Source organism: Ahaetulla prasina, chromosome 1 (assembly GCF_028640845.1).
Source record: "Ahaetulla prasina isolate Xishuangbanna chromosome 1, ASM2864084v1, whole genome shotgun sequence".
Taxonomy (NCBI): Eukaryota; Metazoa; Chordata; class Lepidosauria; order Squamata; family Colubridae; genus Ahaetulla; species Ahaetulla prasina.
The window spans coordinates 138,316,549-138,335,519 of NC_080539.1; the positions used below are offsets into that span (position 1 = coordinate 138,316,549).

At 37.7% G+C, this 18,971-nt stretch overlaps 1 protein-coding gene across 1 annotated transcript in view; it reads left to right on the top strand.

Annotated features, from left to right (window-relative positions):
• EYS (eyes shut homolog) overlaps positions 1-18,971 on the top strand; it is a 166,154-nt gene that overhangs the window by 129,207 nt on the left and 17,976 nt on the right. The window contains exon 7 of the mRNA XM_058176600.1: positions 18,303-18,466. Coding sequence (XP_058032583.1) covers positions 18,303-18,466 — 164 coding nt within the window. The remainder of the gene's footprint in view (positions 1-18,302; positions 18,467-18,971) is intronic.

An 18,971-nucleotide genomic window follows, 5' to 3' on the forward strand; every position in this document is an offset into this window, starting at 1 on the left:
TTATCCATTTTCAATCTTGTATTAAAATGCAAGAGTTGACCCCTTGATTTTTTTTCCTAACAAAATGCAATTTTCTAACAAAATTTGCAAGACATCTCTAGGAATATTTCTTCATCTGGCAAATCTGGAATTTATTCTATACGTTTTATCAGTTTGTGCTTCCATATCTTCCTCATGCAAAGCAAAAAAAAAAAAAAGCTAAAACATTGATAAGTTTTCATCTGGAAGTTCAATTGATGAACTTTGTCTTCTTTTGTCACCTTTGTCTTCTCTTTTCAGGATTTGTATCTAACATCTGAAGGTTCTTTTGCTCATTTATAGATCATTATGTACTAACTGGAAACCCAACTAGATGACATCACAGCCCCAAGATATTTTTGGCAGATCAAAAGAGTCAGATAGATGACATAGACTTGTTGGGATACCATCAAGTAATTCCAAGGGCTGTAAATTAAGTTGCAAAGACAAATGCTTCAAAGAAAAGCAATCATTTATATATTATTGCCAATTAAACTATATATACATTTACCCATGAAACCACCCAAAACCACCTAAAATAGAACATATGCAGGAGAGAATATTTTTTATAACTGAGAAAGCCTGGCCTAATACGATCAATATATAGGGGATACCAAAAATCGTACCCCTATATATGGTAATGCATTTACCAATGAGTTATTTGATTTTGAAGTCTATTATTTAGCCCTGAATATGAAATAACCTATAAATCTTACACAGATTGCTTCAAAATATTTAATGCAAATTGTCTGCCATGTGAGAAAAATGTTATGCATTTCATTTATCTCTAACAGGGTAAATATCATTTCCCCTGGCAATTTTCTGAAATGATGAAGTAATCATTATGGACATTTCAGCTAGTGAGTGACAGTGAAAGTGACTGAAGGTTTTTAGCGTAATATTTGTAAGAAGTTCTCATACTTGCTTTAATTTATTTATACAGATTATAATGTACATTTATGTTAGGATTCTGGGCATTTAATCAGATGAGTCACTTTTTTCTGAAATAAATGAGAATAGAGGTTACAAGAATTTATGTTTTTAAGTTTTCAATAATACCAAGATTCTCAACGTTAGTGGCATTTGTTTAATTAAATGAAAAAATTGCTAAAAATTATTCAGGATTGTATTTGGCACAATTATGAAAAGATTATCATATGATTATACTATAAAATATGCTATATCATTAATAAACAATAGACTGCATATTTCAAAAGAGTGTGCCCTGCTTTCAAGATATTTACACAGTTTCAAATGTGGAGGATACTATGTTAGCAGAAAACTGGTGAAGATGACCTATGGAACAATTTATGTCTAGACTAACAAAGAAAAGGACTAGGGGTGACATGATATCAATCTTCTAATATTTGAGAGGCTGTCAGAAAGAAGAGCGGAACAACTTATTCTCCAAAGTACCTGAAGGAAAGACAAGAAGTAATGGATGGAAACTTATCAAAGAGTTGTGAGTTCTCTGGAGGTTTTATGAAGACATTGGACAGCCATTTGTCTGAAATGGTATAGGGTCTCCTGTTTGGGCAAGGATTTGGATTTGAAAACCACCAAGTTCCTTCCAACTATCTTTTTCTGTACTCTGTATCTCACTAATGGATGTTATTTTCTACTACAATATATATTTTGCATGAAAAAAACCCACGTATGTTGAATGCAACTTTTCTGGTAAATATATTATCACTTCAGATTCATACTAGGTCTCATAATATGTCATGCAAAGAATCATGTTTATAATTAGCGTTTTGAGAAAATACCACAATTTACATCAATACATCAGCAGTTCTCCTAACAGATAGGCAGAAAAGCCTATCCAAAAAGAAGATCCTAAAGATTATCAATCCTACAGATAAACACAGAGGGAAAATGGAAGAAAGACCAGGAAATAATTTCCCAACTATAGTCCCTTTATATATAACAGATAAAACCATGTATCAAAGGAACAAATATTTCACACACACACACACACACACACACACACACACACACACACACACTCCTTTAAAAGTAAATATTATAAAAATATTATAATAGAGAGAGAGGATAAAAATAATTCACAGTGGAGGCGTCTAAGCATGTCTCTGATTCTTTGAGAGCTCTTGGTCTGATAACTTTCTGGAATGTCAAAAGCTAATCTAATTTCAGGGGGAAGGATGTTCCATAACATTTGTCCTCTCAAAGACTTTCTCATTTGTCCTATCTTCTGCACACATTGCATTTATGAAGTCTGAGTTGCTGTTGGATGGCAGTTTGAGTTTTTCACAGTTTGAGATATTAAGGCATCTCTTTTGACTACAATCAGTGCCATTTGATTGGTGAATTCAATTTCTTCTTGTATTTTGGCAACTAATGCAATGCGTCTAGCCCCATCACTGTGGCTATGTATAGGGCTTTTCTAATTCCAGTCCTTCTGGAGTGCTTTTATTTCCTTTCCTGCTTTTCTCTGATACAGTGGCTCACATCCTCTTGATACCTTCCATCTTTCTTTCTTTTTTACTTTTGGCAGTGCAGAAAACCTTTGGGGTAGAATATATTTGTTGGGTTCTCTCAGTATCTTGGCTGTGGAGCCTCAGATTACATTTCAGGAAATTGCTCTTGAATTGTAGATGTGTGCTGAATAGCTCACTGGAAGACCTTTTAAACTCAATTTGTTGCTCATCTGGGCATGGGGAACAAAATCTATGACTTCACATTTGTTCTGTTGTTTCCTTTCATCAGAACAAATAATGGAGTGCAGTGTTTCAAAACTGTGTGTAGGGAAATCTAGGGTTCTTTATCCTTAAGTATTCTAGCTTTGCCCCTTTTCAGAATTTCCTCCAATTCCGTTTTATCCTCTTCCCTTTGAGCATGTTGGCATAACTTTATTGCCAAGCGTTTGTCCTAGTCTGGGCTTCTTCCCAAGCCACAACTCACAGGGAATTTAAATTTAATTGTTTAACTTAATTTAATATTTAAAACATGTATATGACTGCCAAAGTCAATGAAGGTGACTCTGAAGAGTTTACCAAAAAAAAAAAGAAAGGAAAAAAAAAGAATCAACAAAACTATTGAAAAGAATACAGAGCCACACTATATAACCCTACAGCCATGAAATAACAAATGAATTAAATAAAAAATGATCCAGAGATGAATGACACCATTATCCAATTAGGGTTCCAGTACATCCTGGGAATGTAGTGGAAGGGCCTGGGAAAAAGAGCCTGGGAAAACCATATTCTTTGTTTTATGCTCTATGTCAAGGGACTCCAACCTTGGCAACTTTGGCAACTTTAAGCCTGGCGGACTTCAACTCCCAGAACTCCCCAGCCAGCTTTGCTGGCTGGGGGGTTCTGGGAGTTGAAGTCCGCCAGGCTTAAAGTTGCCAAGGTTGGAGACCCCTGCTCTACATTCTCTATGTCAAAAGGAACACAATGCCATAAAATGTTGCATTTGTTTATTTCACAAATAGGTAACTGTGTTTACTGCTTCTTTCCAGTATTTACTTCCTCGTTCTGCATGATTACAATTACAAGAGTTTTCCTTTCTGTTCTGCCATTCTATTCTGTGGTAGGGTGCATTGCAGTCTTATGTAGCTAGTTATGAAGGCACCAGGCTAGAAAATTGGAAGGCTGTGAATTCTAGTTCTTCTTTTGGCATGAAACTTGGCTGTGGGAGTTTGGCCCAGTCATTCTCTCTCAGCCCAATCCACCTCACAAGGTTGTTATTGTGGAAAAAAATAGGAGGAAGGAGTACTGTGTCCTTTCACTGCCATGAACTATCTATAAAGTAATAAATTCTAAACAAACAAACAAATAAACAAATAGAATGAATAAATGACTGACTGACTGACTGACTGAATATTATCTGCCTTCAGTTCAGCCCCATTATCTTACCATGGGCTGGGAAAACGGTTATATTGCCTACTGGTGAATTCTGATGCTTCTCAAAGCCACACATTTTTCTGAACTTCTGTAATACTTGAATTCCTACTGAGCAATTAAAAACGAGTAAACTGAGAGTAATAATTCATAAAAGTCAGTAAGTTTTCATCTTATGTAATGGCATGCATTGATCACAGATGTCAATACTGTGGACCAATTCCAGTGGATTTTTTGTCATTTTATTGTATCTTTATTTTTTGTCCCTTATAGAAATCAAGGTGTGGCCCTTTTGTTTTAATTCAGAAGGACATGTTGGCTGGGCTGCACATAATTACATTCTAGGTCCTTTTGTTCAGTACTTTAATTTGGAAAATCTGTGTCCATCCTTCTGTGACAAAGGCTTAAATGTTTTCCTGTGGTTGGACTCGTTGTCGTGTCCCACCCCCACTCCGACGAACGAGTCAAGGAAGTCCGTCACAAACTTGGCAATGAAGCCTCTGCAGCTTGCCAAGTTCCTTCGAGGTTTATCAGGGCAGGCAGGACTTCAGCAATAGGGTCCGATATCAGCAAACTAGATAAGACTTTGCTTGACTCAAGGTTGGAATGCCAAAAGCAGGTCCTTTATATAGGCTGTGGGGTGTGGCTCCATGACTCAGCATTTATCCAGGCCTGCCCCACCCTTCCTTCTGCTGGCGTCGCCTCTCAGATCTCCAGAAGCGAGGGTCCACTCAATCTGAATTGTCTTCAGCTGGATCTGCTGTCAGCGTCTGGGAAAGGGAGGGGTCAGAGGGAGTAGGCCCGGGTAATTCCACCACCTGGCTGGCTTCCTGCTCTGAAGGCTGAGCCAAAGGAACACACTCTGTATGAGTGAGGTTTATTGGGCTTGTCCTTTCACTCCTTGAATCCTCTCCAGGCATGGGGCCAGGGCCGGGGGCTGGAGTCATGACAGGCCGTTCATCTTCATTATCAGACTCGGAGTCTGATAAAAGACCCGGTTGGAGACGGGAGGGGCCCAGCTGAGGAGAGGAGGGAGGACGAGTCACAACACTCATCTACTACTCTACCCTTATTCCAATTAGTCTATCAACTTACATGATGCCTTTTATATCTAACTTTACATTTGGAGTCAGGGTAGCGGTAACTTTGCTTCACAGCCTTTTGGTGTAATACATTTTGCTGAGAGCAGGAAAGACAATTTATGGCTGCTTTCTTATCTCTTATTTTTATCAATATTTCTGGCTTCCTCTTAACTTTTAAGTTGCTTTACCATCTTTTTATTTCAATCCCACTGATCCTTTTTCCATTTTTATAATAATTGTATTAGGGCTTACAAGTATAAAGATGAAAGACTAGCACAAACTAGAAAGAATATAAAAGGTAATGAAAAAAAATAAAGTACAAAGAGATAGAAAATAGAAGAAAAAAGACTTCTCCCTGCTTCCAGACAAGTATGAACAACTTCAGTAACAGTAAGACTTTTACCAATATTTCAGGAAAAAATCCCTAAGCTATTTGTCATCACCAATCAATAATCAAATTGTAAAAACTTATCATTCAGTCCTAATTAGCAAAAGCTATCAGAAACTCAGATGATTATATCTCCTTATTTATAAACAAATCTTTAAAGCATTGTTATTCAATCCTGGTTAAAAAGAAAATTACCAGAAACCTCAGCATGCATAATTTAACCCTGATAAAATAAATCCACTTTATATTTCTTTTGTATTTGTTCTGTTAATTTTTTTAAATAGTTTTAAATATGTCACAAATCGATTTCTTACTATTTTCTGTTTGTTTCAGGAACAGCTTCAGTAGTTTAACATGTCCCTTTTGTAAATCCAAGCTAAGAAACCTTTCCGAATCATTCTTCTGATTTATTATTCGTATGCCCCCTTTAATAATTAAAACATTGGCTGATTTCAAATATAAATCCATTGTAACATTCTTTTCCATAACGCTCATGTAGTCTGGCATTTTAAAGTCTATTTTTAGTTAGATTTCATTTCAGTTGAAGACCCTCTTTAGTTAAGACAGTCTTCCATTGTCTAGGTGGAATAGGAAACTTTAATTCTTTTTTCCACTCATCTCTTCAGTTTTGCATATCAAAATTATTTCTTAGTAACAAATATCTATAAAAACTAATAGTATTTTAAAAAAAAAGATTTAACCAATTTTTTCAGGTGTTTCAGAGGCTGAAAAAGCTGCTAACAACAAACAGTGTTGTTAACAAATCTTGTACTTGTAAGTAAATATTGCTACTGAGTTGCATTTGATAGATGACCAGAGTTTTAGTATATTTCGATCTAATAATGTCCATCCAACCAGAGGTGCTATACAGTATATGTGTATTCCAAAGTTGCCCACAAGGCCCTTAATAAATCACTCTTAATCAATGCCTTTTGCTCTCATTTCTTCTTTTTCACCACCTTTCCCTTTTAATCACAGTTCAATCTTTCTCAGAGATTAGGGATTTCCACTCACCCAGTTGATCTTATTTTTGCTCACTAAACAGAAGGTCTCAGTCCATTACATTCAAAAGAATGTTACATCTTTAAGAAGCCAGGAATGACAGCCTATTACAAATAGTCTCCCTCTAAGACTCTGGGAGTTGAAGTCCACAAGTCTTAAAGGGACCAAGTTTGGAGACCCCTGCTCTAAGGCATGGGGCCTGATAGTGTATTTCCTATACTTCCTAGGTGGTCAATTCCAAAAACACTAGCAAAATCCCTCTGGTTCTCAACATACCCTGAGACCTTACAGAATTCAAGCAGACAATCTCAGAGTTTCCTCTTGATCCAAAGAGGATTTACCCCCTGGCTTTCAGAAATGCTCCAGGATTATGCCCAGCAATGTGAGGGCACATCTTCAGTTCACGTCCTCCTTGGAAGTCCAGAAGCATTTTTATTTTGAAAGACAAAAGGAAAATTCCAGTCCGTCTGGCTTCTCTCCAAAGACTGAAATTTATGTCTGTGTTCTGAAATATATATATATATATATATATATATATATATATATATATATATATATATATATATATATATATATGTAGGTCTTTGGTTATTCGGGTTTTCTCCCGCGTAAAATTGGAAGTGTCTTGGCGACGTTTCGACGAAATCCCATTCGTCATCATCAGGCTAGGTGCTTACAGCTTCCTATTTCTAAGAGAAATGTATGATCGTAGCTGTTTCTTCCTTTTAACTGCTAGTGGGGGTTTGAACTGATTGGTTGGGAGCTTGGCTGTTTTCTGATTGGGTGGAGGTATGTTCTAATTGGTTGGGAGTTTGGCTGTGCTCTAATTGGATGGTGGGGTTGGCTGTGCTCTGATTGGCTGGGGGTGTGTTCTGTTGGGGGGGCTTAGTTGTGCTCAGGTTGGTTTGAGATGCAGGGGGATTTGAATTGGTGACCTACATACAAACACCCGCGAAAACCTCAGAAAACAAAGACCTACATACAAACACCCGCGAAAACCTCAGAAAACATATATATATATATTTATTTATTTATTTATTTATTTATTTATTTATTTATTTATTTATTTATTTATTTTCTTTTTCCATTTTTTCCTTCAGCTGCCAGGATGACTCACTGTAGTCTTTCTTCCTATTTAATAGAACGTTTTGTTTTTCCTGGCCATCTCTGTTGAAGAAGTGATCTGAGTGTGTTCTCCAATAGCTGAAAAGCACCATCCATCATAAACTGTGGCAATGTCAAAAAGGTGACACACATGTATTGACACCATCATAGAATTGCTTCAGTTGGGTACTTGCATCAAAACATCTGATGCATCCATGCAAACTGAAGTATTTGAACGATATAGATCCACCATGGACTAATCTCCTGTTCTGCATGCAAGACTTCAGCTGCTTCAGTCACACTTATTTCTATAATCCAATTTAATTAAATATTCCTTTGCTGATACTAAAAAGCACACTGAAGAAATATTTTACCAAAATTAAAAGGCACCGAACCACTTGGATGCAGAGAGTTCATGCAATGTGTCAGATATCCCTTGTAGCAGCCAGATTGCAAACAGTTAACCCTAAGTGCAGTTTTCTCAGAGTTTTCATTAACTAGAATTAGTTGAAATAAATCAACACTGAAATTCCACAAATTACTGTGTTTTCAGGAACAAATATCAAAGTCAAACTTATGTCATCCTGGAGTGGAAGTAGTTAATCCTGCAGAATAACTCTAGAAGTTCTGATTAGTTATATTCCTTAAGAAGAAGAAGAAGGTTAAAGTTAACACAAGAATTTCAGCAAGTACTCTACTTTCAAATGACATATGAATACAAATTAAGTCAGTAGGTTTTGAGTCTTTTTCTTGCATTCTTTCTGTGTAAAAGAGTAAGACAAGGAGACTTGTTTGAAGGAGAGGCAGGATTACATTTATTGATTGCTCTGGAGATGGCTTCTAATCAATGTGGGAATAAATTCTAGCCCATTTGTATTTCACATCCTGTTTTGGCATCCAATATTAACTTCTTTGGCTATGAGGGATCATGGCCTAGAAGTAGGAACAAAGAATGGCAAAGCAGAAAGCAGAAAGGGAAAACTCTTTATACACAGATGAAACATTTGTGATTTTTTTTTAATCTAAACCCAAGTTTTCATCTCAAGTTATTGATAATTAAAATTGTCCCGATGAGGTCTTGACTAGGAATGAAATGTAGACTATCATTTTCAAATATCCCTTCCCCCCCCCCACTTCTTTGGGGATCTTGTTTACAATCTACTTTGCATACACTTAGATTGGAAACAATAGTTTTAATAATTATCAAGGGAAGAATATTTCCATATTTTCAACTAAGGGATTCATTTTGCAAGCTTTGATCAAGCTGAGGGAGTGTATTCTATCAGAAACAGTCTAGGCATAATTTCAGAACTTAGCACTAATGGAATAGCAAAAAGATTCAATTTTAAGGTCAATTTAAAACTTAATCAAAGATAAATTAAGACTGCAGATTTTTGCCAAGACTTGTTGTTATTACACATCTCAGTAGCATTTTAAATAGGTTTGAGTCTCAGTCAAACTGAGGGAGTAAAAAGCTGATTATCTCCACCTGACTCACCCCTTTCTTTAATACTTAACTCATTGATTAGAGGAGGCAGATATTCCTCTTACATATACCTATTAAACAGTCCTGACTTTTATTGTAGAGAATAATATTTATACAGGTTCTCTTAATGGTTTAGATGAGTCATTGCTCAGCTTTTTTAAATCTATAGACCAAGACCACTAAACTAACAGGCATTATTAGGAAGTTTCAAAATATATATTTATCTACCATTATATTCACACACATACCATATAGCCAGGGGTGGGTTGTACTTACCTTTACTACTGGTTCACATCGTGCCCACATGCACAGATCACTTTTAATGACGTTCGGGACAGTGGGATGAGCCTCCCGCCGGTTTTACTACCAGTTCTATAGAACCAGTCGGAACATAGGGCAACCCATTACTGCTAATAGTCAATATATACATTTCATATCCATCCAAGATTCTGGAAAATCAATTATGTTGCCTTATATGTTTTTTAACCATATCTTTTTCTTTTATATATCACTAGTTAGAGACAGTTTGGTGTAATGGTTAAGGCATCAGACTAGAGACTGGAAGACCATAAATCTAATCCTGTATTAGATACAAAGCCAGCTAGGTTACCTTGAACCAGCCACTATTTCTCAGATCTAGGAAGCAGACAAAGGCCAACCACTTCTGAACTCTTGCCAAGAAAACAGCAGGGACTTGTCCAGGCAGTCAGCAGGAGTCAAAACCTGACCTGAAGGCAGACACGCAAGACACAAATAGGCCAGAAAGGAATAATGGATGGAAACTGAACAAGGAGAGATTTAACCTGGAAATAAGGAGAAATTTTCTGACAGTGAGAACAATCAACCAATGGAACAGCATGCCTATGGAAGTTGTGGGAGCTTCATCACTGGAAGCTTTCAAGAAAATATTGGACTGCCATTTGTCAGAAATGGTTAAGGTCTCATGCTTGGGTGGGGGGTTGGACTAAAAGACCTACAAGGTCCCTTCCAACTTTGTTAATCTGTATCAGTTAATATCACTAGCAAGCAAGTGGTTTTCATACTATTACATTACATGCGTAACTTAACTGTCCCTCAAATCTCTTGGTTTCTGGCTTTCTTAAATCATATTGGAATTAGAAAAATAGGGATCACAGATCATCTCATTGTTCTCAGGCAAAACCAATATGTAGGTCAGGAAGCCATAGCATGGTTGGAATATGTCAGCCTAGCATGTTGGTCCAGTCAGAAAGCATGACCATATGTTCTAATACTGCTTTATTCTAAGGTTACATTAACAGAATCTTGCAAGTCTGAAAGTACTTTTATTCCTTCTTAACCTTACAACCTCCCAAAACTAGGAAGGGTCCTTTCTAAGACATTTGCCATGCCCATATTCCTTTTGCAGGCTGAGATATCTCTTCTCCCACAATTTTACTAACTGCGACTTTTCCCCCTGTCTCCCAAGATCATTTCCGCATACACAACATGATAAAGCAGACTGGCTGGCAAAAGAGAGATACAAGGCTGTATACTCTCTCTTTGCTTATCCAACATATGTGCTGAATATATGCAAAGAGAAGCTTCAGTGGAAGAAGATGAACGTAAATTTAAAATGGGAGGGAGAAACATTCATAGCCTGAATGTCTCATGATGCTGAGAAGACTGGCTGAAAATGAAAAGGATCGGCAAGCTCCGGTAATAAAAACCAAAGAGCATAGCAAAAATGTGACTAAAATCAAATATAAAGAAGATCAAACAAATGACAGCAGGCACAACTGCCAGCCTTATGATTGACTGGTTACTGAAGTTTTTGGAAAAGATACTCGGATGCAACGATGCGCCTATATCATCAAAGATCAGAATTGTAGAAGCAGTGGTATTCACTGTGACACTCTATGGAAGTGAAATTTAGGCTATGAAGAAGAAGGATAGAAAAAAGTGTTGATGCTTTTGAGCTTTGGTGTTAAAGAAGCCTCCTGAGAATATAACTGAAAGTCAAGAAAACAAACAAATGGATAATTGAACAAATCAACCTTGAGTTATCTCTTGAGGCACCAATTACCAGGCTCAAATTATCCTACTTCATCCTATTATGCAAAGACCTAGTTCTCTGGAGAAGGCTGTAATGTTGGGAAAGGTGGAAGGAAAGAAAAGAAGACAACGAGGATGGATGGATGGATGGATGGATGGATGGATGGATGGATGGATGGATGGAGTCCCAGTGGTAATGGGTATCCATTGGAAGACCTGAAGGACCAGATTAAAGATAATGGAGAAATTGTGGTAACTAAGATTTGGTACATAATCACTCTAAAGACTTTCTGACACGTGAAAATTTTCTTTAACTTTTACATGTAGCAAAAAACCCCTCAATTTGGGTACATTTCAGTTGAGCAGGCTAGAGATCACCCTGTTGAAAAGTTGCAACCAGGAACATGTAGAGTTTTAGCAAAAAATTAATAAGAACGTGCAATTTCCCATTAGTTTTGAATGGGAACAAAAAGAAAATTGGCAACTAAAAGCATCAATAAATTCAGTGTACCAATTGCATCACTACCACAGTCCTTTGGCCACCTAAGAAGTTGAAGGAAAAGCATCAGCTCTGGATGCAAAAATAATTGCTCATTTCCAACTTTTATTCATGATAGATTTTCCTTCTCAAAAGTAACTGCCCTAGAGTTCCATGGAATATAGACTGACAGATGTGAGGTGATCATGAAACAGCTGCAAGAGAGTTGACAGAGCATGTTTCAAACTTGCAACTACTGGAATATAACAAATATGTGAACACCAGCATCTATGTTTCTAGAAACTTTTAAGAACGAAGATGATAGAACAGTCACAAAATTTCAAACAAGTGGCATGCTGATTTTCCTTCTCTTACAGACTTATCAATTGATGGAACAATATCAGAAAAAAGAGAAATGAGGAACACTGGTTATCTTACCAGTTCCCACTGCTGAAGTTCAAAACAAGTAGTTTATGGAATTTATTCTCATAGATGCAATGACTGCCACTAGCATTGGTGAGGCAAGACAATGTAAGATAAACAGTGGCTATATCTATAGGCAGCAGATCCATGGTTGCCCACACTTTTAGGAATAAGTAGCACAGTGTGAACCTTTTAGGAGATAAGAGTAGAGAACTGAATTGACCTTTGCCATCTTAAAACAGATTGTATGTCCAAAATGATGTCTTTGAAGTCCACTACAAGAAATACCATTTCCTGCCTTTATTCACCAGCAATCTTAGAAGTAATTTTGATTGCTCAGACTATCCACATCTTGCCTTAAAGCAAAGGTGGGAATGATGGCTTTGACTTGTGGAATTCGACTCCCAGGTTTTTTCTTCCTGATTTGCTTCAGAAAAGCACGTGAGTTGAGTTGCTGCTTTAAGGAGTAGTGGGGGTGGAAAATTCCTGCATTTCTTCCTGATTTGCTTCAGAAAAGCACATGAGTTGAGTTGCTGCTTTAAGGAGTAGTGGGGGTGGAAAATTCCTGCATTTCTTCCTGATTTGCTTCAGAAAAGCACGTGAGTTGAGTTGCTGCTTTAAGGAGAAGTGGGGGTGGAAAATTGTCTGCATTTCTTTCTCATTTTCACAACCCGCGCGCCTAACGGCGCGCAAATCTAATCTAATCACTATAAATCAAAGATAGCAACAATATATTCAGGGTTGGTCCACTTGAGATTGTGATTTTATTCTATTCAAAATGACTGGCTTAGTTCAGTGCAATACTTGTTTTGCAGCTGTCTTTCGCAATACTCTTTTTAAATTTGGGTACTGTCCTCTTTGTAAACAAATTAGCAGTCTACGTGGACAGATTACATATCTAGAATCTCTAATCTATGCTCTCCAAGCAGAAATTAGGTACCCAATTCAGCCATTCCAGCTGCTGAGCCATCAGCTCCCTCTACCACAAAGATCCTGCAGGAAAAGGGCTGTATGGACAACCGTGGGATCTGGCAGGGTGAGAGCTGTGAACCATAAACACAAAGCTTTTACAGTGTCCCAGTATAACAGATATAGTGCCCTTGCTGACCTAAATAGGAACACTAAAGTGACAGATCAAGGTAGTTGTGATACTGATAACTCAAACAATCAAGGGATTATGGTTCAAGATGAAGAACTTACTTTGGAAAAGTGTGAACCTACTTTGGAAAAGTGTGTATCAAGTATTACAGATCGGTCACACAAGAAGAGCAAGGTATCCAAAAAGAGAAGCCACCTTCTGATTGGTGATTCAATTGTAAGGGATGTAAATTTAGGAAAGGATATGGAGGTTTTGAAAGACGTCAGGTGTCTACCTGGTGCTACTGCCAGCAGAGACAAGAGGCGATTCTTAAGATAGTCAAGAATGCCAGTAAGGATTCTGATGTTGATGCTATTATACATCTTGGCACAAATGATCTGTCCCAAAAGGATGTGCTTTCTGTGCAGAATGATTTCCAGAGCTTAGGGTATGAACTTAATAGCATAGGTTGTAGGCTTAACTTTTCAGAGGTTTTACCAGTACATAAGGAACAAAAAGGTAAAGGCCAGCGTGTAGTGGAGTTTAATGTGTGGCTAAAGGAGTGGTGTAAAAGGGAAGGCTTTGGTTTTATTAGTCATGATGTCTGCAACTGGTCCAATGAATATTTGTACAAAAGAGATGGATTGCATCCATCAAAGAAAGGGACTGAGTTACTTAGCAATACATTCACAGATTTTCTGGATAAACATTTAAACTGAACAGTGGGGACAGAGAATTAACTGATATAGAAAATTTCTGTCCCCAGCAATCGAAAACTAAAAGGGTTATCAGTGCATGTAACATAGATGTCTGTATGGGTAAGACTATCAACCATGCTATCAAGCAAAACCAAGCATTTAACAGTGAGTGCCATACCATGTGCACTAAACCAACAGGTGGCAAGAAAGTAGGGCAGTCAACACAGGTTATGTAGACAGTAAACACAAGATCAATCCAAATGGACTCAAATGTCTATACACCAATGCACAGAGTATGAGGAATAAACAGGGTGAATTAGAAATCCAAGTAAATGAGGGTAGATATGATATTGTTGCCATTACGGAAACTTGGTGGGATGAAACTGACAAATGGAACATACAGCTAGAGGGATATAAATTATTTAAAAGAAATAGACCAAATAAAAGAGGAGGTGGAGTTGCACTATATATAAGAAATAACTACATCTCTACAGAAATAGAGCACAACAATGATGAAAATCATCTTGAATGTATTTGGGTCAATATAAAAGGGTGAAAACGATATTGCCATAGGTCTATACTATAGGCCACCCAACCAAACAGAGGAAGTAGATGAACTTTTGCTAGTCAGCTAACTAAGGTATGTAGGAAGCACATCACAGTAGTAATGGGGATTTTAACTACCCTGACATCAACTGGGAAACAAACTCTGCACCAAGTGGAAGATCCAACAGGTTCCTAACAAACCTAGCAGACAACTTTGTTTCCCAAAAATAGAGAAGGCGACAAGGATCAGCCATATTGGACTTAATTCTCACTAACAGAGATGAAATGATAGAAGGTGTTGAAGCTACAGGAACCTTGGGGCAAGTGACCACGCAATATTGGAATTCACATTAAGCAAATACAAGTAGTAGAACAAAGTCAAACTAGAGTCTTGGACTTTAAGAGAGCTAATTTCAATAAACTTAGAGAGCTTGAGAAGGATTCAATGGATGAGAATCCTCAGGGGAAAACAACTCAAGAAGCTTGGGAAATTTTGAAAAGTGAGATTATAAAAGCACAGTCTAACACAATACCAATGAAGAAGAAAATAGTAGATCTCAAAAGAAACCAGCATGGATGCATAAAGAACTATCTGACAAATTGAAAGACAAAAGGACAAATATAAAAAGTGGAAAGAGGGGCAAATAACTAAGGCAGAATATCAGCAACAGCCCGAGCCTGTAAAGATGAAGTGAGGAAAGCTAAGGCTCACAATGAACAAAGGCTAGCGACAAAAGTAAAAATAACAAAAAGCTTCTTCCAACATGTTAAAAACAAGAAAAAGTCAAGGAAACAATTGGCCCATTGCTGGGAGAAAGTGGCAAGAAGATGACAAGCAACAGGGAGAAAGCAGATCTACTTAACTCATATTTTGCATCTGTCTTTACACAAAAGGAAAAAACAATCCAACCTATCAAAAACAGCACTACAAAAAACAGATTAGAAACACAAGTTAAAATAGGGAAGAAAATGGTAAGTGAACACCTGTCTACCCTAGACGAGTTCAAATCACCAGGACCGGATGGATTACACCCCAAGGTTCTGAAGGAACTGGCAGACGTGATCTCAGAACCACTGAACTATATCTTTCAAAGATCCTGGAGCACAGGGGAGCTGCCAAAGAACTGGAAAAGAGCTGATGTAGTTCCCATCTTCAAAAAAGGAAAAAAAAACAGATCCAGGAAACTACAGACCTATCAGTCTGACCTCAATACCGGGGAAGATTCTGGAAAAGATAATCAAGCAACGAATCACCGAACACCTAGAAGCAAACAAAGTAATAACCAAAAGCCAACATGGGTTTGTCTAAAACAGATCATGCCAGACTAATCTTATCGCATTCTTTGACAAAATGACAAAATTAGTAGACCAGAGGAATGCTGTTGATATAATTTACTTGGACTTCAGTAAAGCATTTGATAAAGTAGACCATAACCTACTACTAGATAAAGTAGAAAATGTGGGTTAGACAGCACCACCACCAGATGGATTCGTAACTGGCTGACCAACCGCACTCAACGTGTAGTCCTCAACGGAACTACATCCACATGGAGGGAAGTATGCAGTGGAGTACCCCAAGGCTCTGTTTTAGGCCCAGTACTCTTCAACATCTTCATCAATGACTTGGACGAGGGGATAGATGGGGAACTCATCAAATTTGCAGATGACACCAAGCTGGCAGGAATAGCCAACACTCCAGAAGATAGGCTCAAGTTACAGAAAGATCTTGACAGACTTGAACATTGGGCGCTATCTAACAAAATGAAATTCAACAGTGAAAAAAGTAAGATTCTACATTTAGGCCAAAAAATCAAAATGCACCAGTACCGTATATGTGGTACCTTGCTCAATAGTAGTACCTGTGAGAGGGATCTTGGAGTCCTAGTGGATAACCATCTAGATATGAGCCAGCAGTGTGCAGCAGCTGTTAAAAAAGCCAACACAGTTCTGGGCTGCATAAACAGAGGGATAGAATCAAGATCACGTGAAGTGTTAGTACCACTTTATAATGCCTTGGTAAGGCCACACTTGGAATATTGCATCCAGTTTTGGTCGCCACGATGTAAAAAAGATGTTGAGACTCTAGAAAGAGTGCAGAGAAGAGCAACAAAGATGATTAGGGGACTGGAGGATAAAACATATGAAGAACGGTTGCAGGAACTGGGTATGTCTAGTTTAACAAAAAGAAGGACTAGGGGAGACATAATAGCTGTGTTCCAATATCTCAGGGGCTGCCACAAAGAAGAGGGAGTCGGGCTGTTCACCAAAGCACCTGAGGGTAGAACAAGAAGCAATGGGTGGAAACTGATCAAAGAAAGAAGCAACTTAGAACTAAGGAGAAATTTCCTGACAGTTAGAACAATTAATAAGTGGAACGACTTGCCTTCAGAAGTTGTGAATGCTCCAACACTGGAAATTTTTAAGAAAATGTTGGATAACCATCTGACTGAGATGGTGTAGGGTTTCCTGCCTGGGCAGGGGGTTGGACTAGAAGGCCTCCAAGGTCCCTTCCAACTCTGATGTTATGTTATGTTATGTTTCCTGAGCCAGCTATGGGAATGCTGGGAGTTGAAATCCACAAGTCATAAAAGAACCATTGTTCCCTAGTCCTGCTTTAAAGGGTGCCCAGTATTTATATGGCACTTCAACTGATCTGACACCAGCAATATTTGGCTGTGTTCCTTGGGTAACTGGGTCAATTTTCTTCTGGTTGGACTGTAGTACAACTCATGTTGCAAACATTTCTGAAACACTCGAAATCCTAAGAGCCTGGAGACACCTCATTTCTCTTTTAGGAACTCTTAAATCCTCCTGAACCTGGAGCCCTTCCATAAATTTCATAAAAAATATTAACTAACCAGACCTGATATTCAGCCATTTAGTTTCTAATCAGGATTCTGATAGTATCTTTTCTGACTAACACATTTGTAAAAAAGCAGAAGCTTTCATGAGTCACATTATCAGGATACATAAAACTGACATCTCACAAAAACTTAGGACGTTTAATAAAAAAATTGTTAAATGGAAAAGAAGCTTCCAGATTCGAATGTTCCACCATCATAGACTGCTGTTACAGTTTCTAATCACTTTTACAATTTCTCTGGGGTGTCTTGATTTTTAATGCTGGGTGTCGTTCATAATTACAGGGATGGAAGGGAATGTAGAGGTCTTATAGTCCAACATCCTGCCCAGACAGGAAACCCTACATCATTTCAGTCAATGGTTGTCCAATCTTTTCTGGATCCCTGCTTATCTAAGCAGCAAGCACCTGCTTCCAGCCACTGGCCTCAAGCAAAACAGAGCAGTAACTGCTGCTGCTCCCTTTTAGATGTTCAATCTTGGTAACCATAATTTCAGCTCTTAAGAAAAGTGTCTGACTGAAAAACCAGTGTTATGGCATCAACACATCTTGGCTGAGTTCATATCAACGGCTCAGGCATTTCGGACAATAATAAAAATAATGCCTACAGTGTTCTATTGCCTTATTTTTCTTCTTTCTTTCAGAAATGTGGACAAGTGGATTTTTCTTACTTTAGGAAGATGACAAACTGAGGGACAGAGTGCTGATGGAATGATTATTCTCCCATTGGTTGGCCAGAGGAAATACTGTGTGTGATGGGCTGCTAATATGATATTGCCTGTTCTCAGTATCGTGAGGAGAGCAGGGATAAAAATGATAGAATAGCTAATTCTACTTTTTTTTTTCCTCCAAGAAACCAGGGAATGGAAACAATGTTAGGTGGAAGGGTTACACCAAGGAGGCACACTAGAAAAAAATATAGCCCAGTGCCATTTTGAAACAATTGTTTAAATATTGAATTCTAATCTTCAATGACTCTCTCTCTCTCTCTCTCTCTCTCTCACACACACACACACACACACACACACAAATATTCACACATACAAAGAGAGAAATAGAAGCAGAAATGAGAATGAGAGAGAGAGAGAAGAAGGATTCAGAGAGACAGGGATTCACTCTTCTGTGATGTATCTTATTATTGATGAAATTAAATTCACAGGAATTTTCTTCCCCTGCTGTAATGTATGTTATGAACATCCTTAACCTCAATATTACAATGGCAGAAGCATTTTCTGGACTCTGTGTAATTCTCACTTGCAGCTCTGTGTGAATGGAAGATGTTTCCATGATGAAGACAACCAGAATTATCTATGTGTCTGTGCGCCTGGATGGACAGGACCTACATGCCTGGAAAATATTAATGACTGTGAAATGAGCTGGTGCCAGAATGGAGCTATTTGTGAAGATGGAATCAATGAATTCAGGTACTAACATGTCTTCCTTATGGCAGATTTCTCCATAATCCTCTGGGACGTTAGAAGGCATGATTGAAATACTGTTTTCCTCCTGCTGCTTTCAACTGCTATTAAAACGTCATTGCCGTTGCATTTATCCTCTTCACTTTCTAAAATGTTATGGGCAGTAACTTGCAATGAACATGGCTATTTAAGTAAACAGATTGATTACCTTAGTCGTATTTCACAGACATACTTTAAAAAAAAAGAAAAAGAAATATTGATTCAAGCAGAAAGTAAAGCAACTAAGGTACACCACTAATGAATATATCTGCTCCTTCTAAGTAAATAACACTAGCTTTTAGAAACAGATTTTTCTTTGAGTTACAACAGCTTAAAAACATTATATGGTGGTAATAATAATGTAAAAATAAAATAAATAATTATAATAGTTTAAAATATTAAAATAATAAACATTGCAATATCTGAAAATTTAAAGTTTATGGCATAAACCAGTTGGGCTGATGATTATGAG